The sequence below is a fragment of the Rutilus rutilus genome (assembly GCF_951802725.1).
Source record: "Rutilus rutilus genome assembly, chromosome: 5".
Lineage (NCBI taxonomy): Eukaryota > Metazoa > Chordata > Actinopteri > Cypriniformes > Leuciscidae > Rutilus > Rutilus rutilus.
The window spans coordinates 42,072,445-42,100,391 of record NC_140213.1 but is presented as its reverse complement, the minus strand read 5'-3'; the positions used below and the strand labels follow the sequence as shown (position 1 = coordinate 42,100,391).

Genomic DNA, 27,947 nt, shown 5'->3' with positions numbered 1-27,947 from the left:
ATGGTGTCCAGTGTAGTCCAGCACTCACTGCAAAATGGCTGTCTCTTGTCTCATTTCCTGTCTATGCAGGAAGTGAAGCCTTACAGAAATAAATGTATTAACATAAAGATAAGTCCTGCCCTTTTTGTAACCACTGATCAGTCGTTCCACTACTTTACTTGTAGGTTAGCACTAACTTGAGGTTTTAATTAATGTGTAAAACAGCTAGTTTTTATTCAAAATAAAAGGGGTGGGTCTTTCGTGCATCACCTGAGCCCTGTGTAAATGGAGAGAACGTCAATCAAAAGCTAAGCTCTCAGAGCTGGGAAGGAGCTTTAGATGGCGGATGAACCTTGGGAAGGGGAGAGCGTTGAGCCTCGTAGGGCTCTCGATAGCACTTGTATCTCAACTTTGGTGAACTTTGAGTGCCTCTAGGGGCACCGTAATCGCGCGAATTCCTTCGTTTTAGTACGTTTTGGACATTAGAGACGTTAAGACGTACGTTTTGTGACTTTGTTTCGTCGAAAAACGCCGTGGTGTGTGCGTAGAGTGGCCAGTCGTTGTTTTCCCTGCCTTGCACTGGCAGCCATGGCGGTCCTCCATTTTTAGTGCGCTCTGCTGGGCTCTTCTCATACTCTCTCTCCCTCTCTCTCTCTCCATTCAAATTGCCATCGGTGGATTACTGCTATTATTTTTCTTTTCGAATATCATTCCGATTATTTTAATCTCAATCCTGGACTCTTTTTGAATTTTTTTTTTTTTTTTTATTGTTATGGCCGGAGTAACAAATCGGATATTTTGTCAGATGTGAATGTACTACTTCAATCCTCCTCCTGTCAATGCAATAGGTATGTTTACATCGTTTCTTTTCTATTGTTGAATTTATTTGCTTTCATCGTTATGTTTTAATCGTCCTTTGTCTGATGACGCAGTAAGAATTTATGCATGTGGCTCTGTGAATGTAACGTTATTGCCTTGAAATGCCATCGACACATGGATATTTGACATCGAATAGAGTCGAGCAGGTGTCATTTCAATTCCGATGCCTTTTAACTTTAGAAATACTGTAAATATTTATTTATTTTCAATTTTCCGAGTCCCAACTTTCCCCATGCATCGCAACGGACTTTTTTTTCTTTTGATGGTTCATCCAACTTTAAACTTTTGACAGTTAATACCTGGACAAAAGATCATCATTAACAAATCCCAAGACAAAATCATGATGAAGAATAAGAGTAAAAAGCAGGATGAAGGCTCAACTCAAAGCAATGCTTCCAGGTATGATCTTTCATATTTTTCCTCTCTTTTTTTAACATGTCTTGATTGTTTACCTTTACAAGCATGGTTGATCACACGTGAAGTAGTTTTAACCACAATGTATGTAAATTTAAATGAGTTTCATATCATTGACCTTGGGATAGATCTATAGCCACACCCTGATTTTGCTAGTATTTCTAAAAGTGAATTCAAGGCCTATGGGCCTTTAGCAAAATTTATACTCAAGATGCAGTGTTTTGTACAGTTTTGAGCAGTGATTACAGTTATAATATATTCACTTTTAAAGTGATATTGTTAAATGACCTTGTCTGATTTGTAGTATGTGCTGCATTGCACCACAATGTAAGGTTAATGACATTTTAAACACTTTTACTTTAACATTACATGGCACTTTAGCATTTGATAGATGCAAATTGGTGTTGAAGGTCTTGTATGCAGAACCTGTTCAGTCGGATTTCCTGAAATATTTTAATGAAATTAATTTCACACGCATGCAATTTAATTTTGTTCAAAGTGAAGTATTATTTTACATTTGTATGTTGTTCATAATTTGAATTATTTCCTTTGTTTCATTATTAATAGCAACAAAACTATTGCTTTTTTTATTTAATGTACAATTGTCTTTTTTTTGTGCTGACAAACTGTTGCTTAATACAGAAAGTTATAATCACTTTAATGTGTTTAAATGTTTTATTAAAGAAAACACAGTGGTGAATACAGTGGTGTCTGATCCTAAAGGAGTATGTGGGGGGTCACACATGTGAATTAAAATCTGTGTCCTATGCTTTAAGGTCTTAATTGTTTGACAGACATTTATGATTTCCTAATGACATGGGGTCTGTTACTTCATGTAAATATTAATACAGTATTAGCTCAGCACTCAATTACGTATTTCAAAACTCACACCTCTTGAAATAACTTACTGTTGTATTGGAGCTCATTACAATTTTATTTTATTTTAATTTTTTAGCATTCACTTTTTTTTTTTAAGAGTATATTTGTTTTAGGTTTTCTGACCAAAATTTGTGTTTTCCATATGTTCCATTTAGTGCTGTCAAATCGATTAATCATGTCTAAAATAAGTTTGTTTACATAATATATGTGTGTATATTATTATATTTATGTTTTATATATATCACACACACACACGTACATGTACACACGTATATTATGTAAACAGAAAGTTTAATGTTAGGTCCGATTAGTCGATTTGACCGCACTGGTTCCATTATAACATATATCCAAACCAAGGATGTCTTATCCTGATTGGAAGATGCAAAGCAAATTATTATGGTTATTTTACTCACTTTTATTTCCATATGAAAACTGGAACTGAGTTGTAAATGTTATTGGGGTTCATATTAACACAGTAATTTGTCTTTTTACAGAAGTGTACCTATTGTTTACCTATGCATTATTAATTTAGGCTAACAATTCCTTAAAATATTACAAAATGATTGGGGGACATTGAAAAGACAGTAGTGCCATTTTTCAAAGGTTCATGTTTTGTTTATCCAGGGAAATAACAAGGAAAAAACTTGAACACAACATGGCCGATTTAATGATCACTATTCAGTTTCAAAAGCCTCGCACAGTGTGAATACATTACAATCAATATTTAACTTTCACATTGCTACAATAGCAATTGTCATTACTGTTGAACACCAGCACTTACAGCTTTAATGTAGTTTTAAAATAGCCTATATATTTTCACTTTTATCAACATAGGACATCATCAGTGGGGCTTTTACCCTGTTAAAAAGTGGTCATCATATCAGCCTTAAAAAAAAACAATAGCACAGGATGTGTTGATGTTGTGTTTAGTGTTTATGACCGGGTCTGTCATTATTTTCGTGGTTGTTTGTCAAGAATTTCCCTCTGAATTGATGACACAGCTTTGAAGCCCCTGCATATGTTCCAGACACCAGTGTCTAAATCGAAAACCCCTCTCAAATGTATGTTATCTTTTTACAATTACACAGCAGTTTCATGTAATGTTGTATATGTGATCATGAATTTACAAATGAAACATATATGCTGACTTTAACAGGTTACAAATAATTTCATCAGTGTTAAAGATGCTTGCGAGAGCCTAAATCAAGGACGTTATCCTCAGAAACATGTCTTCACTGTTGTTTAGAGCTCTGGCAGCCATTTTCTAAATATTGCTAAAGAAGCAAGAGCTGAAAAGGATACCAATTGTGATATTTGTTTCCTATTTTATAGTCAGTATACTTTATTTGAGGTGTTCTTATGGCTTAGCGCCACATAAAAAGCACTGCTTTGTTTCATCACAGTATGAGACTGGTTTCATTAAATGGCTGAAAGCCCTCAGTCACAAAATGGCTCTTGCTTTGTGCTGCATAGCTTGTATTAGTTGCTGCATTACATAAAAGCTTCTTGGAACTACAGGAAGCGGAAGCAGGAAGTCCTGTGGAGGTCAGATGATTTCATGCTGAGTGTTCATTGGTCCTTCACTAGGCTAGCAATAAGCAGCCAATGAGAATTCAGTTGAGAGGTTAGGTCCGCCCAGATATGACGTCATCAGCCATATAAGGACAGTCTGGCTGGTAAGGCTGCTTCGTCAGCAGCTGTTTCGCTCCTCAGGCACATGATGGGGGTTGTTGTCTCTAGCAGTGCATTCCATCAAAGCACTCAGTGTGCTAGTGCTCGCTCAGATCTGCATTATGGTTTCCCATGAAAGCCATTGTGTCAAATTAAATCAGCATTACTGAGACACTTTCACATGAGGGTTTCACCTAGTTAAGGCAGAATAAAGTAGATTTCACATACTTGAGATGATATTTAACCGTGTAAGGAAGATGTAAACGCTCCACGTTGAGATTTACTATTATAGTACGAGGGGGTGGGCTTATTTCAGACCGAAGCCATTGCTTTTAATTTTAGACTCAAAGGGCAAAGGAGAGCAGAAGTGGTCAGACAAAATGACCTGCAAGATGATACTTTGACATTTCATAAAGGTTATTTTGAAATGCCGATTTTAATTTATTTAAAAATTTTAGCAAACCCGATTGTATGCAAATGCTCATCACACTTGAAAAATTAAATGAATCATTACAATTCTACAGGTGTTGTCTGTTTGTCATTAAATAAGCTTCTATGCTAAAACTTTACAATAAGGTTTCATTACATAAACTAACCATGAACAATATTTCTACAGTATTCATCTTAGTGCATGTTCAGTTCAACATTTACTAATACAATTTTAAAATCAAAAGTTGGATCGGTTAACATTACTTAATGCACTGAAAACTAACATGAACAAACAATGAACATGTTTTTAACAAACATTAACAGATAAAAAGTGAAAAATATATTTCTCATTGTTAATTCATGTTCTCTAATGTTAACAAATGATAACCTTTTTGTAAAGTGTTGCTACATATTTTCTTTTAAAAACAAGTGATGTTAATTCCAGCTAATTGCAGAAACCTTTCCCATGCTGCTTCATTTATATTATATTGGATTTCCTTTTTCCCAGTTTCCAAATTTTAAAATGCTATTGTTTACAATGACAAAGACAATGGTTTAAGTCATTTCACTTAGGCCTATTAGAGGACTTGGCATTTAGTTGTTGGACTGAGATAATTTAAGTCAGATAATTAAGCGATTTAGAAATAGGGAATAAGCTGAAATGAAGTTAAAATACAAATTAATTACAAACTTGCTTATTCACAATTCATAAAATGAGAATTTTTTTTGTTGTTGCAATAATTATGTCTTGAGATTTCAGATTAAATTTATGAACATGATTTCTGCTGTACTGTTTCAGAACCGCTTGATTATGTTTTCATTGTTTCTCAACATGCACATCTTTAATGTTATAGCAATTCAGCATCAGAGGAATCTAACCGCTCTGGATCAGAGTCTGGGAGTCAGTCGGAGAGCGAGCAGGGAAGCGATAGAGCTCGTTCCCGGCGTTCCGAGTCCAACAGCACCTCCGATTCCGAGAGCCACTTTGAGTCAGGGAGTGAATCCACTGGGTCCAAATCCCGTCAGAACTCAACACAGGTCAAAGACAAACCGGTCAGGAAAAAAGACAACCTGGCAGACGTGAAGAAGGTACAAAAAAAGGCCAGTCTGAACATTAAGAAGGAATCCGGAATTATTTCCATTTGATTTAATTTAGCTGGTGATTAATTTCTTTATCATTTCAAATGAATTGTATCCCTAATTATCATAGATGTGGGAGGAACATCCAGATATTTATGGTGTTAGAAGATCCAGTCGCAGCAGACAAGAGCCTGCCCGCCTCAACATCGGAGCTGAGGTAGGCTGGCTGTGCATAAAACTAATTCAACACCGACCCCTAGTGGTCACATGCGTTCTGTCACTTTCTCAGTTGACATTTGCAACATGCTCTGCTTCTTGGACCAAAGTAATCATCGACATAGATACTTACTAAAGCATAAATATTTATGTTTGGCCTTGGACTCAGAACTGATCAGGCTTGGCAGCCCAAGTAGTGTAAACATGCCCTGTGTGTTGAAAGGTTTGTTACCTTGATGAATCTGAAACATGACATTTTCATGCTTTTTAATCTAGTGTCAAATATTCAAAGTGGATTTTCATGGGTTTCTAGGGCAGCAGTGATTCAGAGGGAGAAAGTCCCAAAAGAAAAAGCCCACGGCAGAAAAAGAAAGAGTAAGTGTACTGAAAGTATTAAATTAGGTCTCCCATCCACCTTTTTCCATAATTTACTTACAAATATCTAATTTGCTGGTTTTTTTTTTTCTGTTCTCATAATTGTCTCCATATAAAACATACAGTATGCAGCATTTAGATTCACCCATAGTTGTGCATGTAAATGTCTTTTAAGCTCATTGTTTATATTCATATTGCATTCTTCATATTCAAAAGTATTTGAGATTTTTAAGATATTTTGTTATATAGTGCAATGACATTCATACATTTTAAGTATGGCTAATAACAAGTATATAAAACACGAAAGACCTGTAAATATAAACTTTTAATAAAAAAAAAAAAATTGTTTGTTAAAAAATGCAATACATTAGTTCTGAGTACGGTACCATTCAAAATATAATTTTTTTTACTTTAATACTTTTATTCAGCAAGGATGCATTAAATTGATCAAAAATGACAGCAAAGACATTTCAATGTTACACAATATTTATATTTCAAATAAATTCTTTCTTTCTATGCATCAAAGAATCCTGAGAGAGAAAAAAAGCAGCACACCTGTTTTCAACATTGATAATAATAATGCAACAAAGCAGCACATTAAAATGATTGCTAAAGTATCATGTGACACTGAATTAATAAAGTAATACAGGTTTGTCATCACCGAAATTACATTTTAAAATAGATTCAAATAGAAAAGTTATTTAATATTTTTCATAATATTACTGTTTTACTGTATTTGTGATCAAATAAATGCAGCATTGGTGAGCATTGGAGATTTCTTTCAAAAGCATAAACAAATCTTTTAAACGCTAGTGTATATGGACTCCTAGCATGTTAACCTGCCTGTGCGATGGAACTTTTAAGTGGCTTGCAGCTTTACGGTAGGGTAGCAGTTGAAGCCATTAGAGGTCCGATAGATGAACCTGTGGTATTTCTGTGTTGAAAGAAATACCTGGAAAGATGATGACTCAAAAGACGAAGAGGATGTTGAGGAAGAGGCCAGCAGTTCAGAGAGTGAGCAGGAAGAGAAAAAAGTTAGATCCAGACGACTTCCTGCTAGAAGGTAAGAGTGTAGCGAAGCCTGGCCTTCAGACAGCGCATCGTGAATTATCAACTGAGCTGTCTTATTAAACACAAATGATGATACATGGGCTCATTTATAACTGCTATGTTTGCGCTGATATGATTTTTGCTCTAACAATTTAGGATACTTGTGCTGATTTGTGGTAAAGCATGTATCCTATGTCTGGGATAAGGATTAATATAATAATTGATTAATGCGTATAATATATGAGCAATGAGAACTGCTGCTTATATTGTCGGACAGCTGTCTCAAGGCTATTGGCTCATGAGTCAGGCTGGTAGGCGTGAAAATGAATCGCTACACTAGCAAACACACCAGGGATGCAGAACGAAAGGCAAAAAGCCTTGTATGCTGAATGAGTGTGTATAAATGTGTGTGTGTGTGTGCTCTTCTCTTCTCTTCCCAGACCACAGACCAAATCATCTGCTGGCAAGCAGCAGTCGCAAAAGGGACGGAAACAGAGGAAGCAGGAATCCTCAGAGGAGGAGGATGATGACGACGACGATGATGATGACGACGATGAAGAGGAGGATACCCCAAAAAGACAAACAAGGCGGCGAGCAGCAACTAAAGTCAGGTATGGATCCTTCTCATCAAGGAGCGTATGTAGATTGCATGTATGGGAGATGCAAAGTAAAAATACTTTTCTATATATTTGCCCTTTTATAAATATCTTTGAAAATAATAATTCTGTATCATATTTCTAAGACCGTCTTGCAATCTGTCTTTGCTGTCAAATCTTTACTGATTTTTATAAAGGAAATGTAAGAATATATTGTTAGTAACATTTCAAGATGAACAGTCACTGGACTGAAGCAACATTTACCTGATTATACATGCATACATTATTTTTTGGAAAAGTCATGTCACAATGTATCAAATATGATTCATGAGGCTTTTGAGGAACCTTTATGTTTACATCTCTCAATCATCACACAAAAACTACAGAGCTTTGATCAGAAAACTAGTTTTTAGACATTATTGGAGATATAGAGTGAAATGCATTTTATTTCTGAAATATTTTTAATAAAATTTTTCTTTTTTTTTTTCTTACTTGAGTATGAGCTCCATATTCTCCTGTATCGTATACTATATTGACCATAAAAGCCTGATTAATTAAATATATGCAACACAAACTACCTAACTTTTACATCACATTACATTTTTAGTGTCAATAAATTGAAACTAGCATGATTTTTTTCCCCTTTTCTTTATCATTGATATTCTTATTTGTGATTGACCCATACAGTATAATGACTTAGTCAAATAGTAATGATGACGTATATGTCGCAGTTACAAGGAGGACCAGAATGATTTCGAGACGGACTCTGACGACCTTATCGAAATGGAAGGAGCCGAGGAGCAACAGGATGACGACAGCGAGACCATCGAGAAGGTCCTTGAAACCAGGATAGGCAAGAAAGGAGGTAAAGACCTTAGGTCTTTCTCTTCGTACTTAATATTCAGCGATACACACAGCAGTTGTGCTTATTTATTAAAGCCCTTTATTCTTTTCTCATCCTCGGTAACAGCTACTGGAGCTTCCACAACCCTCTATGCTATTGAGGAAAATGGGGACCCTGGAGCAGACTTTGACCCTGAGAAAGAGGAAGGGGAAACTCAGTTCCTCATCAAGTGGAAAGGCTGGTCCTACATCCACAACACCTGGGAGAGCGTGGACTCCCTCACTCAGCAGAAAGTCAAAGGGATCAAGAAGCTGGAAAACTTCAAGAAGAAAAACGATGAGCTTAACGCTTGGTTAGTTCTCACACAAATGACATGTTTCCATTTTTATATCATCTCTAGAAGAAACTGGCATTTTTACAGACCTGAATCTGACAGCAAATGTGTAAATTACAATTACGTTTTTTAGGTTGAGCAAAGCATCACTGGAAGATTTAGAATATTACAATTGCCAGCAAGAACTAACCAATGACCTGAGCAAGCAATTCCAGATATTAGAGAGAGTGATCGGTAAGTTCTGACTTAGTCAACATGAAATCAAAATGGACAATTCTATGGAATATTGCAGTGTTTATGATTAATAATTTATCTATGCACATCTGATGATTATTATTTTTAAATTCATGTGCCCTCGTAATCATTAATAAAAACAACTTCCCCTTCCTCTTGCAACAACATTTCTTCTCTGATGACGTGTTTACTGGTGTGAGGGCTGTCAATCACATGAAATCACAGCAATAATAAACCACCATTCAATCAATTCCCAATGGACACAATCAAGTCCTGTCCTATATTTTTTCCTCTTCGAGAAGCTGTTTCACTCGGATATGTCACAATAGGGAAAAAAAAAAAATTCTGTCAGTGCCGACTTTAATGAGACAAGTCTCTGATTCTCACCATGGATGCATTTATTTAATCAAAAATGCAGTAAAAACAGTAGTTATGGAATGCTATTAACATTTTAAATAAAGGTTTTCTTTTTAATACATTTTAAAATGTCATTTATTCCTTTGATCAAAGCTGAATTTTCAGCATCATTACTCCAGTCTTCAGTGACACATGATTCTTCAGAAATCATTGTAATATATGCTGATTTGTATTACTTTTAAAAACAAATCTGACCCCAAACTTTTGACTGATAGTGGTTGCTTTTTGCCTTTTATACTTTTATACTAATTTTCCTTTTCTCTTATTAATCAGCAACAAGAGCAGGGAAATCACAAGCACATTCAGATTTACCCTGTAAGTTCACTGCTTTTGTGTGCACTATTTCTTATTTACCTGGCCAAAAGGAGATGTTTACTACTCAAATAATTTTCTGATATGTTGCAACAGCCCATAAAACCTCTTCCACTGAGCCAGAGTACCTGTGTAAGTGGATGGGGCTGCCGTATGCGGAGTGCACATGGGAGGATGGCGCGTTAATCAGAAAGAAATTTGAGGTCTGCGTTGATAGTTTCCTACACAGAAATGCTTGCAAGACAATCCCTTCCAAAGACTGCAAGGTGAGAATGAGAGCGTGTACTAATGGAGCTTTGTTTTTTCTTTTTTTCTTATCATTGTTATGTTATGTGTGAACCCTGTCGTGTTTTTCTGCCCAAATGGAAGGTGTTGAAACAGAGGCCAAGATTTCTGCCCTTGAAGAAGCAGCCTTCTTACATTGGAGATGAGAACCTTGAACTCAGAGATTACCAGTTAGATGGAGTGAACTGGCTGGCCCACTCCTGGTGCAGGTATGTAACGTACAAGTGGAGTTTTCCGCATTTAATACTTTGCATTAGGGATGTCAAAGTACAGGTAGTGACATTACATTTGTGTAAATCAATGGTTCTTAAATGGTTTGGCCATGTTTTCCCATGCTCATTACGCAAATTATCCAAATGTTGAGGAATTTGAACCAAGCTAAATTATTTCTGAAAAATGCTTGACGGACACAAGTACCATCCCTCTTAACACACATAAATTATAAGAATATCACTAACACTGATGAATACCAGTATAAAGCCCTATTCAGACGGGACAGTTTTTTGTTGTTGTTTCTTTGACTACACACTCCGTGACTCACTCAGAAACCCACTTTTGGGTCGCAACCTATCGGTTGAGAAACACTGCTATAAATTAATCCTAATAAATGCGGTGTTTTATTAATTATTAATTAAACAACAGTGTTGACAAGAAGTGCTTTTTTGTTACTTTTTTATGACTGTCTACTCATTGAAATAACAATTAATAGTAACACAATGTAGAAATACTTGAAGCTAACCCTAATGTTGTTGTTTTAATTTAATTAAAATGTAATTGGTTAATATTAATATTTAATTGTTGAAAAGAGAATAATCGTGACAACCCTAATGGTTATTATCACGGTTATTTTTAGTACTATTGATATATTTATAATTTAAATATTAGTATACTATAATTTATATATTTATACTATTATAGTGCTTATTTTGTGTTAGCTTTTATTTTTTATATTTTCTGTTTTACTTAAATTTTTTGTCATTTTATTTTTTATTTATTTCTAAATGTTTCCCTTCAGCTTCATTTATTTTTAGTTCAGTTTGAGTAATTATAGTACTTACAACATTTCCCATTTGTTTTCAACTTTTTCCATCTAATATTTCTATTATATTTTATTTCAGCTTTATTTCAATAACAATTTTTTTTTTTTTTTTTATAGTTCAAGTTTTAGTTCAAAATAACAGGAGTGGTTATTATCATGCTTTCATATTAGTTTGTGATCATTTAAGAATAGTTGATTCCTTCTACATTTTTGTTCTCTTCACCTCTGGTTTCTGTTATGTTCTGTAGGTGTAACAGTGTTATCTTGGCTGATGAAATGGGTCTGGGAAAGACCATTCAGACGATCTCCTTCCTGTCCTACCTTTTTCATCAGCACCAGCTTTATGGTCCCTTCATCGTGGTGGTGCCCCTCTCAACCCTTACCTCCTGGCAGAGGGAGTTTGAGACTTGGGCCCCGGATATGAACGTAGTGGTGTACCTAGGAGACGTCACAAGTAGAAAGACGGTAAGGTAGTACACATGCTGAGACAATCCAAATGCAAAAAAATAATAATAATAATTTTGCGGTATAACGTTGTGTTTTTGACCAGATCCGGGACTACGAATGGATCCACCAGCAGACAAAAAGGATCAAGTTCAATGCACTTTTGACCACATATGAAATTCTACTGAAGGACAAGGTATAGGAATCTTTGATTTAATCTTTTGAACCGACTCCGTCTCATGGAAATGAGTTGTTCTTCATTATTTGCACATTATTTAGTCAAGGCTTGTCTGTGTGTGCAGGGAGTGCTTGGGAATATAAACTGGGCTTTCCTCGGAGTTGATGAAGCTCACCGGCTTAAGAATGACGACTCGCTGCTATATAAAACTCTGATCGACTTTCGATCCAATCACAGGCTGCTCATTACTGGGACCCCACTGCAGAACTCACTCAAAGAGCTGTGGTCCCTTCTGCACTTTCTTATGCCTGACAAGTAGGTACTCGCAGTCAGGGTTTAAAAATTCATATTTTTATTTGGAGTCCACCAGAAAGAATGATATATATAATTTTTTTTATGGCCATCAAAAAGTTAAAATGTTAACATATTTGTCTTTTAACCTTGCTTTAGAGTGATAACCTTGCTTTAGAATGATACTTATTGTGAAAGCACTGTACAAATAAATTTGTATACTTTGTTTAAATATTAGGGTAGAAAAAATAACATAACAAATATTTACTAAAAAATACACTACTGTACTGAATTTTTTTTTTTATGGCCATCAAAATGTTAAAATGTACATTTTTTTAGAAATATATTTGTCTTTTTTAACACATTGCTTTAGAATGATATTTATTGTGAAAGCGCTGTACAAATAAATTTTAATTTGAATACGTTTCTGTTTACTTTTAGACTTAAATATTTTCAGATAAACACTACCGTTCAAAAGTTTGGACAATTTGACAAAAGTTGACAATTAAAGACACAATATTACTAAAGTAATTTCATGTGGCATTTCAAATACCTGGTTCTTTTGAACTTTGTTCATAAAAGAAAGGGGGGGAAATGTATGGCAGTTTCCTCAAAATATTAAGCAGCACAAATGTTTTCAACATTGATAATAATTAGAAATGTTTCTTGAACACCAAATCAGCATATTAGAATGATTTCTGAAAAGTCATGTGACATTGAAGACTGAATAATGCTGAAAATGTTGAGGGATAAATTACATTTTATATTATATTAAAATAGAAACCGGTGATTTTTAAATCACTCTGTAATCATATTTCAGAATATTACTGTTTTTACTATATTTATGATCAAAGAAATGTAGCCTTAGTGAGCATAAGAGACTTCTTTAAAAAAACATGAAAAAATCGTACTGAACCAAAACCTTTGAATCGTAGTATTTTCAGATATATAATATTTTTAACTATTCTTTTGGCTTATGTACAATAACAATATAAAAGCCAATTATTCAATTTAAGAAGCAACACGTGGTCTTTTTAATATTATGCGTAGTATTTTCTACACAGTATAAATTGGTTATTAAATATGAGCTTATGTAGCTGTCTTTTATATTTAAGGAAGGGGGTCGTAATATTTAGGGGACCTTGGCATCAACTTTAAAACCCCTGTTTTTGACTTTGCCTCCCTTTAGGTTTGAGTCCTGGGAGGATTTTGAGGATGAGCATGGTAAAGGCAGGGATAATGGTTATCAGAGCCTACATAAAGTTCTGGAACCTTTCCTACTGCGGCGTGTCAAGAAAGACGTGGAGAAATCCTTGCCGGCTAAAGTGGAGCAAATCCTCAGAGTCGACATGTCTGCCCAGCAAAAACAGTTCTACAAGTAAGCGCTGTTTTATCCCATTTCATGCCTCTTTCCAAGGCTGTGCGCTGTGGGACGGTAACATAGCTCTCTAAATCAAGTAACTCTTTGATTGAGCCAAATTTTGGTTCCAGCACGCAGTTGGAATGCAAGTGTTTAGAGCTCATCTCATCATTGTTCATTTGGAGTCTTAATGTAATGTTTGACTTTTTTAGATGGATACTAACAAGAAACTTCAAAGCCTTGTCCAAAGGCAACAGAGGCAGCTCTTCTGGCTTTCTCAACATCGTCATGGAGCTGAAGAAGTGTTGCAATCATGGTTTCCTCATCAAACAACCAGAGGAGGGTGAGAATGATAAAGTACAAGAGCACCTACAGGTATGACTGTCCTAGATTGGAATTCAATGGTTTTGTTCATAGGAGAATGTCATTTTCAGGATGTTTTTGATGTTTGTTCAGTCCTTGGTGCGTGGCAGCGGGAAACTGGTCCTCCTGGACAAGCTTCTCACACGACTGAGGGAGAGAGGCAACCGCGTGCTCATCTTCTCTCAGATGGTCCGCATGTTGGACATCCTTGCTGATTACCTGGCTATGAAACGATATCCGTTCCAGGTATGAACCGAACGAATCCTGCACCTAAATCTTGCTCTGATTGCGAATACGTAACATTGAGGTGATAAGAGACCGTTTTGGTTTCAAACCATTTTCAGTGGTTTCGAATTTCACATGTGTATTGTGTGTTTAATTTTCATTTTACTTTTCAAGAAATAGATAACAATATTTTCCGGAATATAAGTCACACTTTTTTTTTTTATCATCTAAAATGGACTGTGACTTGTATTCTGAAGAGGCTTATAATGCTTGGCTTAACATCAAGCAAGCAACACAAGCATACACATTTGGATTGCCACTATAATTTATTAGGGCTGGGAGAAAAAAATCAATTCACCTAGTCCTAGCTATCGCAATAATTTTTTTTTTTTTTTTTTTACGATTCTAAAATCGATTTAATTTCAGAATCGTTATTAATTCAAATTCAATTACTTTATTTTTGTCCTTGCTTATAGATGAGGTTGACAGAAGGTAGCCACTTACGTTCCAACAGAGGATGAAATGTGTCGTTATCTATGAGTGATGTAATATCCCAAGTGGACGTGTGAGAAGAGACGTGAGACTGAAAGCACTGAAAAGCCCTCGCGCTACTCATTTGCTGAGAGAGATATAAGACCGTAGAGCTGCACGATTCATCTTTAAAAGACTGTAATCTTGAATCAGACACCCACGCGATCTTTCAATTCATCTGTCTATTAAACTTTGACCAAAATCATATCGCAACATTCAAAGCTGTGTTGGCGCTGCCGCTGATCCGGAGAGAGTTGTCATGAAACAGCTTCACAAACAGTCTTTTCAACCTCATAGTATCATTATTTCTGTGATGAAATAGTTAAAATTATCATAGAAGTACTTGGATAAAAGTTTAAAGTTCAAATATGAACACTGATGTCTACGATAGCGATCAAAATCAGCTTTTTGATAGAAACTTGGTGCTTAAAATAACGCATTTATCGATTACATTGTTTCGCCACTAGGTGGCGACAAGTCACTGTTAAAAAATGTATTATTGAATCATTTATTCAAGAGAATGTAGTTAGAATGTGACTAATACACAGATGCGACTTATCTGTGTGTTTTTTTTCTTTCTCTTAACAGTGTAATTTTGACCCAGTGCCACTTCTAGTCAGGTGTGACTTGTTTTTGTGTGTTACGGAGTACTCAATTACATTGAATTATACGAACACCCTTCCCTAGTGTCCTTGTTCAGATGAGAATTTGCAGTTTTTCATCTGTTTTTGTAATCTCTCTGAAGACTGGAGACATTCAGAGGTGTAGTGTGTATGGGTCTGGTGACTTTGGGAATCATGTGTCAGGGTTGCACCATGTTTGCTCCGACAGCAAGTTCCCCGAGCCTATTTTTATCCCCCAGTTATTTTTTGATCGGTGCAGCTTTGAGCATTAGCACAGCTTGCACCTCAGTGTTGTTTTGGTCTGGCAAATGTGTCGTCATAATTTTGTGGTGACTTAGGGGGTTTTAGGATTTTATGGGAGCTTATCTAGCCGAGATGCCCAAGTTTGGCCAAAGTGCCACGCTTGACATTCATTAACCGTATCTGTGTTTTCTTTAATGTTCAGCGTTTGGACGGCTCCATCAAGGGAGAGATCCGAAAACAAGCACTGGACCACTTTAATGCAGAAGGCTCTGAGGTAAGAACCTAAAATGTGGCATGCGTGTTTGTTATGTTTGGGCAGAGCTTCACTGTCTGGAGACATTTGCTATGGTTGTGATGTTCCAGTCAGAGCTCACTTGACAAAGCACTTTTCTTGTTCTGGGAATGCTTGATCCATGGGAAATACAGGCCTTATGTAATTATCAAGAGATTGAAAATATAATCATAAAGGGTCAAAGCGATTGTCGGATTTGAACAGGAAGGACCATAAAATCAACACTACAATCATTCAATATAATATAAATGATATAATAAAATATAATAAATATGATAAAAAATCATTTCATATAATATAAATAATAAACTGTTGTTTGAGGTTCTATTAGACTGATTTATATCTCATATAAGATGTGAGTGATATCAATATCATTATTAAGTCATTTAAAGGTCAAATGTGTAACAAAAATAACAAAGCAAAAAATAATGATTTTCTAACCAGTAATGATTTTCTCTGATCACTTCCCCTGTCTGCTATTGGTCGGTCAAACAAATGAGATATTAGACGAGCTTTTTGAGGAAATCAAACTACTATGTTTATAATATACTAAATATATCTAGATATAGTTATTTTCAACCAGCTTTGTATTGTTACAATGTGAATGTTAAAGAACAATGTTCTCTTTCTTCATGTTACCTGCACTTAGAGACAGTATATCCCTTTTATTAGTCTACAAAATACTTTTGACAGCTTGAAACTACTTGAAAACTAAAAGTACTTTTGCATTTATGTTTCCCTGCTTACTGACAGTCGGATCAAGCATAGTGCATTATGGGTGTAGAAGTTTGTCCACATTTAGATGCCCATCTTGTCAGCAGTGAATTTCCCCTTTAACCTAGAATAGGAGGTATATATTTAAGTATTAATTAAAAAAAGACGAGCATTTGGCACTTGTTCTCACTGCCCATCTGTGTCGTCTTCAGGACTTCTGTTTCCTGCTGTCCACCCGAGCTGGAGGGCTTGGGATTAACCTGGCCTCAGCCGACACAGTGGTTATCTTTGACTCGGACTGGAACCCACAGAATGATCTTCAAGCCCAGGCCAGAGCCCACAGGATTGGCCAGAAAAAGCAAGTAAGTAGAGCTCAAACCTTTGACCTAATGTGTAACTTCACTTATTGCTGAATGAACTTAGACTCACAAGTAGCAGTACTTAGATTCCATTGAAATGTATTTGTCTTCTTTGCATAGGTGAATATCTATCGTCTGGTCACAAAAGGCACCGTGGAGGAAGACATTATTGAAAGAGCGAAAAAGAAGATGGTTCTAGACCATCTCGTCATTCAGAGAATGGACACAACTGGGCGAACCGTACTGGATAACAACTCGGCAAATTCAAAGTGAGAGCCGCAAAAATTGAATTTCTCTGGTCAAAATGTTTTAAGCATTCATTGAAAATGACTAAACATTTATAATTAATACCTGTTTGTTGACCATTTCCAGTTCAAACCCCTTCAATAAAGAAGAACTGACAGCAATCTTGAAGTTTGGAGCAGAGGATCTGTTCAAGGAACCTGAGGGAGAGGAATCAGAACCCCAGGAAATGGACATTGATGAGATCTTGCGGCTTGCTGAAACCAGAGAGAGTGATCAGGGATCTAGTGCCACCGATGAGCTTCTGTCACAGTTTAAGGTACTCAGGAGTCTTAAATCTTTTAATGTTAACAGGGTTTTTAGAAAGTCTTAATTCGCCCACAAATCAAGGCCTTAAAGTGCAACTTTGCCAATGTCGGTTGTAAATGTAAATTAACAATGTTTACTCATTCTCTGTTACATGGACTGACAAGTTCACATTTATTTGTCGTCAAAAGTCCGCCGGATGATGCAAAACTCATCGTCCAGGTGACTTTTGACAGCTCCGGGGCTTTTGTGAAAACTACAGATTATACTTCCGCATTTTTTATACCCCTGCCCACAGACAGTCGGATCGACAGAGGGTTATTAACAGTACAGTCATTGTTAAGGGTAGGTTTCTCACTGAAAATTTTATCGTACTAAATCTACTCTTTAAACAGCATTATAGTAAAATTGGAACTCAATGGCAACAGAACAGCAGTTTCTTTCAGCTTTTCCCTTCTGTTTTGCCTAAAACACTGTGTGTTCGTATGCGCTGGATCCTTCACTGGAGTGGAAACTTTTACTCTTTGAATTCTTGCACTCCATTATGACTAAAAGTTTGCTAAGAAGTATTTCCTACTATAGCAAGGCAATATTTGACTATTGTTATTATTGTCTGTTTTCCCTAGCCAGGTATCACTGATATAAAAAACAAAATAGCCTTTTTATAATATAGGCAGCCCAGTTTTATTAAAAGCCCATTTTGTCAGTGATTTAAGACCTTCTTAAAGGGGTTCTTCACCAGAGTAGAAAGTGTTCAATTCATAAAGTCATGGCATTACATGTTGCATGCCTTGTATCTTCCTCAGTATTTACACCTTTAAATCAAGATACATTTACTTGAGATTCAAATGTAAAATGAAGACTTGAAAAAAATTGATCAAAATGAGTCTGTCAATCTAAAGCTATTTAGGGGTCCAAGCACAAAAGGTATTATAGACCCTAGGGAAACACATTTTTCAAGTTGCCAGATATGATTAAAGATATTACTGTCCATTTAAAATGAAAATACAATTTTACATATTATGATTGCATGGCTTATGACAGGAAACGATTTAAAAACAAATATATCACTTATTTTTTTATTTAACAGTATAGAGGGAGTGATTTCTTTTGACAGTCAGTTGCCCCTTTTGACACCTGTGTGTGTTACTCAAACAGTCAAGTTTCATATTTTCTCCTGATCTTCAGCTCAGCATGAACTGTGGTTTTTTTTTTTCTGTTCTGGCAGGTGGCTAACTTTACCATGGATGAAAGCACACCAGATCTTGAGGAGAGGGCTGTGCGTGACTGGGATGATATAATTCCAGAGGATCAGCGGAAAAAGGTGGAGGAAGAACAGAAGCAGAAGGAGATGGAAGACATCTACATGCTGCCCAGAAGCAGAAGCTCCAACAAGAGGGTGAGGAGGTGCTTCTAGGTTACCTGAGCTGGTTATTGTCTGTATTTTCATGCACTCTGTCTAGGGTTGTGCCAGCTCAAATTGGATAATGTTGGTTGCACGCTGTGTAATCTGCTGCCGTAGGAGCTCTTCTGTTGGGAGAAATCACATATCAATTGTAGATGCTTGTTTGGTCATGGCTCACATCATGTGAGAGAAATTACGAGCTGAGCCGAGCACCTCCCGAGCTCCCGATAATTTTTAAACGTTTAAATAAATTTGTGATTCGGCCTGAATTTGTCCAGTGTATAGACTCTCCCTTATTCCTAAATCATACAACATACATGCATAGGTAGGTACATCATACACAACCACATCACGCTACTAGCAACTGTGTGCGCATACACTGACACACCAATAGAGGTGCAGGGATGATGTCAGAAACTAAAGACTAATTCGTCCCTGGCTCCTTTGAGATTTTCCTATGGGGTTTTTACATTTCTGAGTAAAAAAAGCCTGTGATAAACATAACTTGGCGATACTTTGACATTTTGTTCTACAACATAAATTACACACACCCATACCGAAAACTCGAAAAAAGCCTTTGTAAAATGCAAGTTTTTGAAAACGATAACGTTATCATCTCTGTGTAAACTACAAAAACGCGAATTTGTGAAAAGGTGACGTCATGCTCATGCGTATTACATGTTCAGTCTATAGGCGTGCAGGTCTGCGTGAATGGGGATTGTTTTAAAGTTGTCATCTTTACGTGAAAAAAACGTGAAGGATAAACGTATCCGTTTTTAGTACATCGTTGTCTTGTAAGCGTACCCTCGGATACTGAAAGCACTCTTTGTTTATTGCTGGTAATATGTCTCGTTGTTCCTCTTTATTATTTAGGATTTGCTTGTATGTTTTGAAACTATATTTGAAAATTCTTAACCTACATACGTTTTAATTTTCAATTTGTAATTGTTAAAACGTTGCTACTTCTAATTACATGAGTAATTTTTTTTTTTTTTTTTTACAAATAAATGTAAGATTTAAAGTCAGTAAACTAATTAATTAAGAAAAATTAAGATCAAGATTCGATTTGGAATCAGATTGTACGCTCAGAATCGAAATCGGATCAGATCGTGAGGTGCCTACAGATTCTCACCCATTATTTTTGCAGAAATGGTTCAAAGGATTCTCAGTTCTATAAGCGTAGATGATACACTTATCAGCATGCATTTATACTTTACATATGTGTGTGTGAGTGCACATTTATGAACATTATAAATGTATGTACATAGCAGACAGTTGTGTGAAGTGCTCCCTGTGGCTTTTCCGTGCTTTTATCCTCTCCTGTGAGCCGGATCTGTAATGTCTTGCGCATACTGTAATGACTCATTAGATTTTATAGCCACACGCTGCATTCCCATGTGATGGCAGCACATGTTGAAGTATGCGGCGTCGTAGCTTTTGGAAATGAGTCATTAAGTTTTACAGCGCAGTGGACTCCCCGGCGATAAGGCCGTGTGTGTTTGCAGCCACATGCTCATTACTCTTGCTTTAATCCAGAGCAGAACAGAGGCGTCCACAAAATATTCATGTGAAACCACTATTTCAATATTCCTAACACTTTTTTGTTTTTCTATGCAGTTTTGTTAATCTCTGCGTGGAGAGGACAGATAAATACAGTCTGCATGGATACGTCATGGCACATTGTGTAAAAGCTGTATTATTATGTTTTTAGGCGCAGGCTAATGACAGCGACAGTGACGTGGGATCTAAACTGAAGCACAGGTCCTCGGGTTCAGATAGTGAAACGGATGACAGCGAGGATGACAAACGACCAAAGCGGAGAGGCAGGCCGAGAGCTCGCAAAAACAATGTGGAGGGATTTACTGACGCAGAGATCCGCAGGTAATATAACAGAACATTCAATTACACATTTAAGTGAGTCTTCGCTGTAAACATTGCAATTACTTAATGGTCTATTTATTTTAGGTTCATTAAGGCATACAAGAAGTTTGGAGCTCCGCTTGAGAGGTAAGAAATGCACCGCTATGAGTAAAATATGTAGTCCATTTAGAAGCAGTACGGCTGAACTGGTTATGGTGTTTTCTACAGGCTGGAGGCGATTGCCCGTGACTCTGAGCTGGTGGATAAGTCCATCGCGGACCTGAAGCGACTGGGGGAACTGGTACACAACAGCTGTGTGACTGCAGTACAGGAGCATGAGGAGCACCTGAAAGAAAACCCTGTGGAAGGTGTGTGAATGTTACCATAGCAATGCTGAGTAAAAATGATGATTTAATTAGTTTTTTGCTCTTTTAATTGGTTTAATTTCTTTGTTGCAGCTAAAGGGCCAGGAAAAAGACGAGGCATTAACATAAAGATCTCTGGAGTTCAGGTCAATGCGAAGTCCATTATCCAGCACGAAGAGGAGTTTGAACCGCTGCATAAATCTGTGCCTCCAAATCCTGCTGAAAGGAGCAAGTGAGTCCAAATTAGAAATGTTTTTTTTTTTTTCATAATATAGTGCATCGTTACAGAGTGCAGTGTGTCTAACCGTTGCAAACACTCTGTAGGTGGAGATTTAATCAAGCCACTTAATTTGATTTGATGAGTTCATTGTCCAAAGAAATATCCATTCCAGGGTCGTGTGCCATTCAAAATTGATTTGAGAATGCCTTTTACATAAGTTCAATTGAGGCTATTGAAAGAGAATCTAGAATAATTTCATTTTCAGTATTATAATTATCTGCCTCATTAACTCAAGTGTAAAATGCATATAATGTATGGGATAATTTCAGGAACATTAGATGATATTTATTTAGTTTGAATTATCACCATTTTATTTTACATGAATTATCAAAGTTACTAAAAATATTATTGAATCAATAGATTTTGTATCCATTGTCTTTAAAAGTTATATTATATGTCTGCTTAGAATGTATACAAATAAAGCTGTCTGAACACAATGTGGTATATTTTGACTGTATTAAAGTCAAAATATATTTCTAAAACAGTTGAGAAAAATAGCCATAATTAGTTGAAATTAACTAATGATAACGTATGGCAATGTATCGACTAATGGTATTCCTCTGTGTGACTAGATTTTATTTTGCAAATTAATTTTTTTTTGGTGCATGGCCAATTCAATTCTAATTCCAGCTAATGAAGGTTTTGATTCAGATTTTTTTTCTAAACCCTGATCCATTCCTAAAGAATAAATAGGATGCAACCGAAGAGAGTGAGTAACGTTTTCTTTCTTCGTTGGCCAGATTTCAGCTCACCTGTCGGGTGAAGACTCCGCACTTTGACGTAGACTGGGATATTAATGATGACACACAGCTGTTATTGGGTATCTATGAGCACGGCTACGGCAACTGGGACCTGATCAAAACCGACCCTGATCTCAAACTTTCTGAGAAGGTACATTGAGTCAAATTAATGCTTCCTCGCAGTTAAAAGCCTGACAGTTACCTAACCTGACCTCAAATGCCTTGTTGTCTTTATTTGTAGATTCTCCTAGATGACCCTGATAAGAAGCCTCAGGGAAAGCAGTTGCAGATGCGAGGAGACTACTTGCTTAAGATGCTGAAGAAAGAGCAGGAAAGCCAAGATGCTGTTAAAGCAGGAGATGAGGTGGAGATCATGGGCCTCTAGGCCATTTTAACCTACTATATTTGCAAATGCACACCACATTTGTTGGACATGCAGGTTTTTAGTCAGGGTTGGAGTAAGAGTTAGATTACTAACCTTTTTGGCCATGTGGCAGTGCAAATGAAATTTCTTATCATGTACTAAAGTTCAGTTTCAGTCAGTGTGTTTTATGACATTTTCATTTTTTGTATCTTCCCAGATCAAAACCAAAAAGAGGAAACCTCGAAAGAAGAACAAGGTCCCTAACAATGATCTGGTCAATGAAAACGCCTCTCCTCGTCTCTCCGACAACCCTTCAGAAGAGGGAGAGGTGAAGGTAAGTTACTTTTAATGCATCTTATCACCTATATAACAAACTCTACTTGTTAATATAGGGATTTACAGACGCGGAATCCACAGCACTAACCAGTTAGGCGGCCTTTTTTAAATTCTCTGATTTTCCAGGACGACGGAGCTGAAAAATCACCCACAAAGAAGAAACAGAAAAAGGATAACAAAGAGAACAAAGAAAAAACAGGAACTACTAAAAAAGAAAAGGAGGCGGACAAAGACAAAAAGCGTTTCAAGTCCAAAAAAGAGAAGGTACTTTATATGTTGGCAGTCTGCGGTGTTACGTTTCACCATGAGAACGTTTCCTTTAGAAGCCTGGTCTTAGGTATGATGTTTCACTGTCGTCCTGTGCACAGTGGTTGTTAGTTTCTTAGACAACAAGTTGACTCAAACTTAGATTTAAATGATACTGGTATTAGAATGAAATTCTCTGTATTTTAAATATAATATTTTCAGGTTACGTTTTTCTTTTTTGAGATTTCAGTTCGTTTTTTTTATTTATATATCCAGGTTTGGTCAGACTAAATCTGTACATAATATATCCATACAAGATATAACTTTAGTATGTCTCTCATCAGCTCAACTTCTCCCTTTTTTAGGCCAAACCAGGAGGAAAAGGAAAGAAAGCTCAGGGCCCCGTGCACATTACTGCAGGAAGTGATCCTGTACCAATTGGAGAGGAAGATGATGAGCTGGACCAGGAAACATTTAGCATTGTGAGTGTTAAAATGTCATTCATTCCTTTACCAGGCATGATCCCTGACGGGAATGTATGAAGTACTTGCAATGTCCCGAGTAGAAAATTGATTAGTGGTGTAATGTGTGTGCAGTGCAAAGAGCGGATGAGGCCGGTAAAGAAGGCTCTGAAGCAGTTGGATAAGCCAGACGAGGGGCTGTCGGTGCAGGAGCAGTTACAGCACACTCGTACCTGCCTGCTGAAGATCGGAGACCGCATCACAGAGTGCCTTAAAACGTACAACGACCCTGAGCACGTCAAGATCTGGCGCAGGTATCTCAAATGCACATTATACATCCAATTCCAGGAGTTCCAGTTATATTTAAATATTATATTCAACCTCACTTTTGTTTAATTTTTCAGAAACCTCTGGATTTTTGTGTCCAAATTTACTGAGTTTGGCGCCCGGAAACTGCACAAGCTGTATAAGATGGCTCAGAAGAAGCGCTCGCAGGAGGAAGAGGTAAGCTCATCTTAAATCCACAGTTCTCAGTGACTTTCTTCTCCTCATGTACCACTTGCTCACCTGCTCCTCGTATTTCACACAGAAAGAGCAAAAGAAGAAGGATGATCCTTCCAGGAAAAAACCTTTCAGACCTGAACCGTCTGGATCTAGTCGAGACTCTACAGGTGCCCAGCCCACAACCAAACCCCATCCTCCGTCTGGACCTCCCCCTCACGCCCACCACAGAGATCAATACAACCATCCCAATAAAAGGCACTTTCCTAATGATGGTGAGAGATGCAACATCTGCTTGTTTGACATCCGATGTTACAGTTCTTCGGGTCCAAAGCTCTATCAGATCTAAAATGTTCCTTTATCTCTATACCAAAATCTCAGTTGTCCACATAGTTATTCATCTTTTTTGATTCGTTAAAACATTTGTGTCTGGGATGCTGTGAGCCCGGAGACTGTAGTGTACACTGAATGTTTTTAAAATCTTAAATTTGTGCTGTAAATGAATAGTACTCATAAACGGCTTTTGAGATGGTATTCTTTCTTGAAACAGAGTAAAGGCCTTGACCCACAAACAGTATTTGTTACAACATTAACTGTTTGATTAGCTACTAGTGGTTTTTGAACAGCCATAAATGACATCATTTATGATTCCTTTTGTCATTTTTATGATCTCATTTGGTACCTTGTGCATCTATTAACAGATAGGGGAGATTGGCAAAGAGACCGTAAATACAGTTACCCAGGTAACAGCAGTCAGCCCTGGCAAGGGGATCGGCATCACCCATATGAGAGTCACAGGTACAAGGACCACCACTATGGCGACCGTCGTCCTCATGGTGACTACCGCAGCTCAGGAGGTTACCGTAACAGCAGTTCCCCTCGCAAACGAGCCTATGACCAGTATGGCAACGATAGAGATCATCGGGGCCATCGAGACTATTACGACAGGTAAGCAAGGGGGGCTATTTTAGTAAAGCTACACTGTATTTTTTTTTTTTTAATAAAATTTAAATGAGCGAGTATATCATAAAACCATCTTCCAAACGTGTTTTTGCCTTGACCTAAATGACTATGGTAAGCCTATAATAATTATTTATATTTTAGAGTTGTCGGGACCAATTTCCCAGGAAACTTCATACTTTTATCGTTCATCTGCAGTGTTGGGGAAAGTTTACTTTTCAAAGTAATGTTACAATATTGCGTTACTCCCTAAAAAGTAACTAATTGTGTTACTTGGTTACTTTATCGGAAAAAATGCATTGTTACTTTTTCTTACCTAGGCTTGCTTGTTTGTTGAATAAAAAAAAATAGTTATATTTTTGGCAAATATAAAGGCCCTTTCACACCAAAAGTGAAATGAATAAGCCTCAGGCTGAAGGAAATGCAAAATCACGCCTGTACAGTAGAGGGCAAACAAACCTTTCAGCTGTGCTGCCTTTCTGGATTGCAGAAGAATAGGAGCAGGAGAAGAAACACTTTTACTTCAGCAATACAAATGTAAAGTCATTTTTGCTTATTAGTATGGTTGAATTGGATCATCAAAGGTCAACAGCAAAGACATTTGTTAATAAAGTGAGGTTAAATACATATGTTAAATAATAAATACACTATTTAACTATTGCAGGTTTGCATAATATTCTGAGTTTGCTGTTTTTTAAATTAATTTTAAGCAATACTGAATCTGTTTGAGATTAGTAAATGCATGTTTACATTTAGTCTGGAACTGCAATAACCATCATGTTTACACACAACGCCTCTAAACTTACTCCAGATTCCTCTCAACATGGGGACAGGAGAGGTGTCAGTCAATAAATGGCAAAACAAAGTAACTTATTTTTATTTGAAAAAGTAGCTTGTAAATTTAAAAGTAATGGGTTACTTTACTCATTACTTGGAAAAAGTAATCTGATTACACCCCCCAACACTGTTTGTTTGTGCGTGGTCTATTGGTCTTGGCAAGTTATAGTTTCAACTGTTATCTGATATGAACAGCTATCATTATGATTTCAGCAAGTCAAAACAAGCTACTTACTTCCTCACAAGATTATATTTTTTAGGTAACTGTCTTTTGTGGGGATTTTGATTGTTAGTGACATTCACACGAAGGCGATCATCTCTAAACACACAGTGGTCTACCACAACTCACATAATGACCAAAACATTGTAACTGTAGCTATGCTTCAACCAAAGGCCAAAAGTTATATTTGTTAACGGCAACATGAAAAATGTCTGTTCTCATGTACAAAACTGTTTTGTTGCGTGTAGAGCTGTAGCATTAAAATTTATCTTTGTTTTCAGACATCCTGACCCTAAGAGGCGGCGTTCGGATGAGTACCGCTCCCCGAACTACCACCAAGGGGGAGGAGGGCATCCACAGGACTTCAGAAGGATGCCTGACCACAGGAGCCCCCCTGGAAACCATGGCCCCATGGGGCCTGATCACTACCGCCCCTTCCACCCAGACAAACCCCCACCCCTGATTGACCCCCGTTCCCCTCAGGCTCAGAAATCCCCCCTTGAGCCGATCTCGCCTGCTTTGGAAAGAACTGCCGAGCAGAAACCTGTGACAGACTTTAACTGGAACAACAGGAAGACGTGAAGTGAACATGTAGTGCAGAGATGGTCTGTACTGCCAAAGGAAGTGGCAGAAAGGCCACCCAGGCAATAAATGGAGGAGACGTAACCAGCCACCACCAAACTCCTCTTTATCGCCACTGTGTCCTCCGCTCTCTTCTAGGTTTCGTGACAAGGTTAAGTCTGCCATTTTGGACTGAGGAGAAAGAACAAGGCATGGTTAGTCCTGTGGACTACGCTGTTGAAGTATGCCTGAGTTAGAAAGTGCCTCGTGTATTTGGTCTTTGTTGAGAGTCATTAGCAGAAAGGGACTATCCCCAAAGCAAACTTTACTTTGATGTTGATGTCTTTTTGTTTTTGTTATTTTGGTTTGTGCAAAAAAGGATTATTTCATGAAAGTAGCCTTTGTGGGAGGAGAAAAAAGGAATCATTTTAATTGCACCTTCAGATGTTGATTCATTGTTCTGTTGAGCTATTCGGTTTGGTTTTGCTCTCTACAATACAGACCCCTGTGATTGTACGTCATTTTGAAGGGGAATTACATGTGCGTTTTTGTCTTTTGATATTTGTTATAATCATGTAGAAGTATTTGTGATGAGCAACAACTGCAACAATTATTCAAATTGTTTTTCTCAAAATTATTGAATCAGCTAAATGTGTTTTCGCTATCGCAGACCCGCCATTTGTTAATATTGTAATGCTTAGATGCTCTGTTGGAGGATAGTAGCCTTGTTTAAAAAAGGAAAGAAGAAAATAAGGCTGAACAGTATTCAGGGTCTACGTAGACCTTGTCAGAACACTAGATAATCATAACATGTAAGCTATCTTTGTCTTTATTTTCTTATGACTGTAACACTTGGCGCCACTCAAGTCCACTTTATGGTCAGTGCTTGTACTGTTGCAACTTTTTATTGCACTAAAAGAACAGTACTTGCTTGTTTTTGACTATGTAGTAATGGTAGACAATTACCTGAATTTGATTTTCATGTTTTGTTGAGTTTTCTCAGTATGAGTGTGCTGAAACACTGATACCGTTGACCTTTAAGTGGAAATGTGAGTACTGTATGAATGGACAGATGCGTGTTTAGGGAGTGGGCAGGTGTCAAAAGCTATTTTTGGTGAACCAGATTTTGTGCCAAAACTGACAGACTGGCATGCTGGTAAATACCATTCATTGTTTATTTGATGTGTTTCTCCATCTGTGCCTTATTCTTGTGTAGATTCAAACACCGGATTGGTATAAGGAAGACTAGCAGTACTGTGCAGTATTATGCTATGTACAATTTCAAAACATTTGCCAGGATGGAATTTTAACTAGATGCATGTCAAGCCAGGTCTGGTGAGTGGGGAACAATGTGGTGTGCTCAATTCCAATGGTAGCAGGACTAGGAGAACAAGCTGATGAAATGTGGACATGTTTGTTATGAAATACTTGAGATGTGTTAAATCTTTCCCACCCAAGCTCCTGCTCACACTCCACAGACATGTTAAGCTTTGAAACAAGCCAATTTAAAGTAATTTATATTTGTGAAAAGCCACTGTTCAGATTAATTGTACTGTACATATGTTTATAGACCTATATGTATTAAACTTTCCTACATCATGGACAA

At 37.0% G+C, this 27,947-nt stretch overlaps 1 protein-coding gene across 4 annotated transcripts; it reads left to right on the top strand.

The window, feature by feature from the left end:
• The first annotated feature begins 117 nt into the window (after positions 1-117).
• chd2 (chromodomain helicase DNA binding protein 2) lies at positions 118-27,947 on the top strand. 4 transcript variants are annotated; one of them, XM_084408699.1, is made up of 39 exons: positions 243-827; positions 1,151-1,257; positions 3,127-3,212; positions 5,106-5,340; positions 5,462-5,548; positions 5,861-5,922; positions 6,869-6,985; positions 7,413-7,583; positions 8,300-8,433; positions 8,539-8,764; positions 8,880-8,980; positions 9,671-9,712; positions 9,806-9,975; positions 10,079-10,203; positions 11,282-11,498; positions 11,584-11,673; positions 11,780-11,970; positions 13,136-13,324; positions 13,519-13,681; positions 13,763-13,915; positions 15,494-15,565; positions 16,510-16,659; positions 16,777-16,925; positions 17,029-17,218; positions 18,434-18,604; positions 20,322-20,491; positions 20,576-20,617; positions 20,699-20,838; positions 20,929-21,067; positions 21,856-22,006; positions 22,097-22,219; positions 22,437-22,553; positions 22,682-22,819; positions 23,167-23,283; positions 23,398-23,576; positions 23,667-23,766; positions 23,852-24,038; positions 24,465-24,711; positions 26,062-27,947. In XM_084408699.1, the coding sequence occupies exons 5-39, from the start codon at positions 5,462-5,464 to the stop codon at positions 26,360-26,362; spliced, it is 5,121 nt and encodes a 1,706-aa protein (XP_084264825.1). In that variant the 5' UTR covers positions 243-827; positions 1,151-1,257; positions 3,127-3,212; positions 5,106-5,340; the 3' UTR covers positions 26,363-27,947. The 4 variants fall into 4 exon arrangements, with proteins under 4 accessions (XP_084264824.1, XP_084264825.1, XP_084264826.1 ...); XM_084408700.1 differs by having other exon boundaries at positions 5,106-5,352; XM_084408698.1 differs by lacking the exon at positions 3,127-3,212 and having other exon boundaries at positions 118-827.

Bases quoted from the DNA above. Each gene is read 5' to 3' on its own strand.
- chd2 (XM_084408697.1), top strand. From the start codon at position 1,199: ATGATGAAGAATAAGAGTAAAAAGCAGGATGAAGGCTCAACTCAAAGC. The intron at 13,325-13,518 runs GTAAGCGCTGTT...TGACTTTTTTAG, and splicing joins CAGCAAAAACAGTTCTACAA to ATGGATACTAACAAGAAACT. The intron at 20,618-20,698 runs GTAAGAAATGCA...TGTTTTCTACAG, and splicing joins TTTGGAGCTCCGCTTGAGAG to GCTGGAGGCGATTGCCCGTG.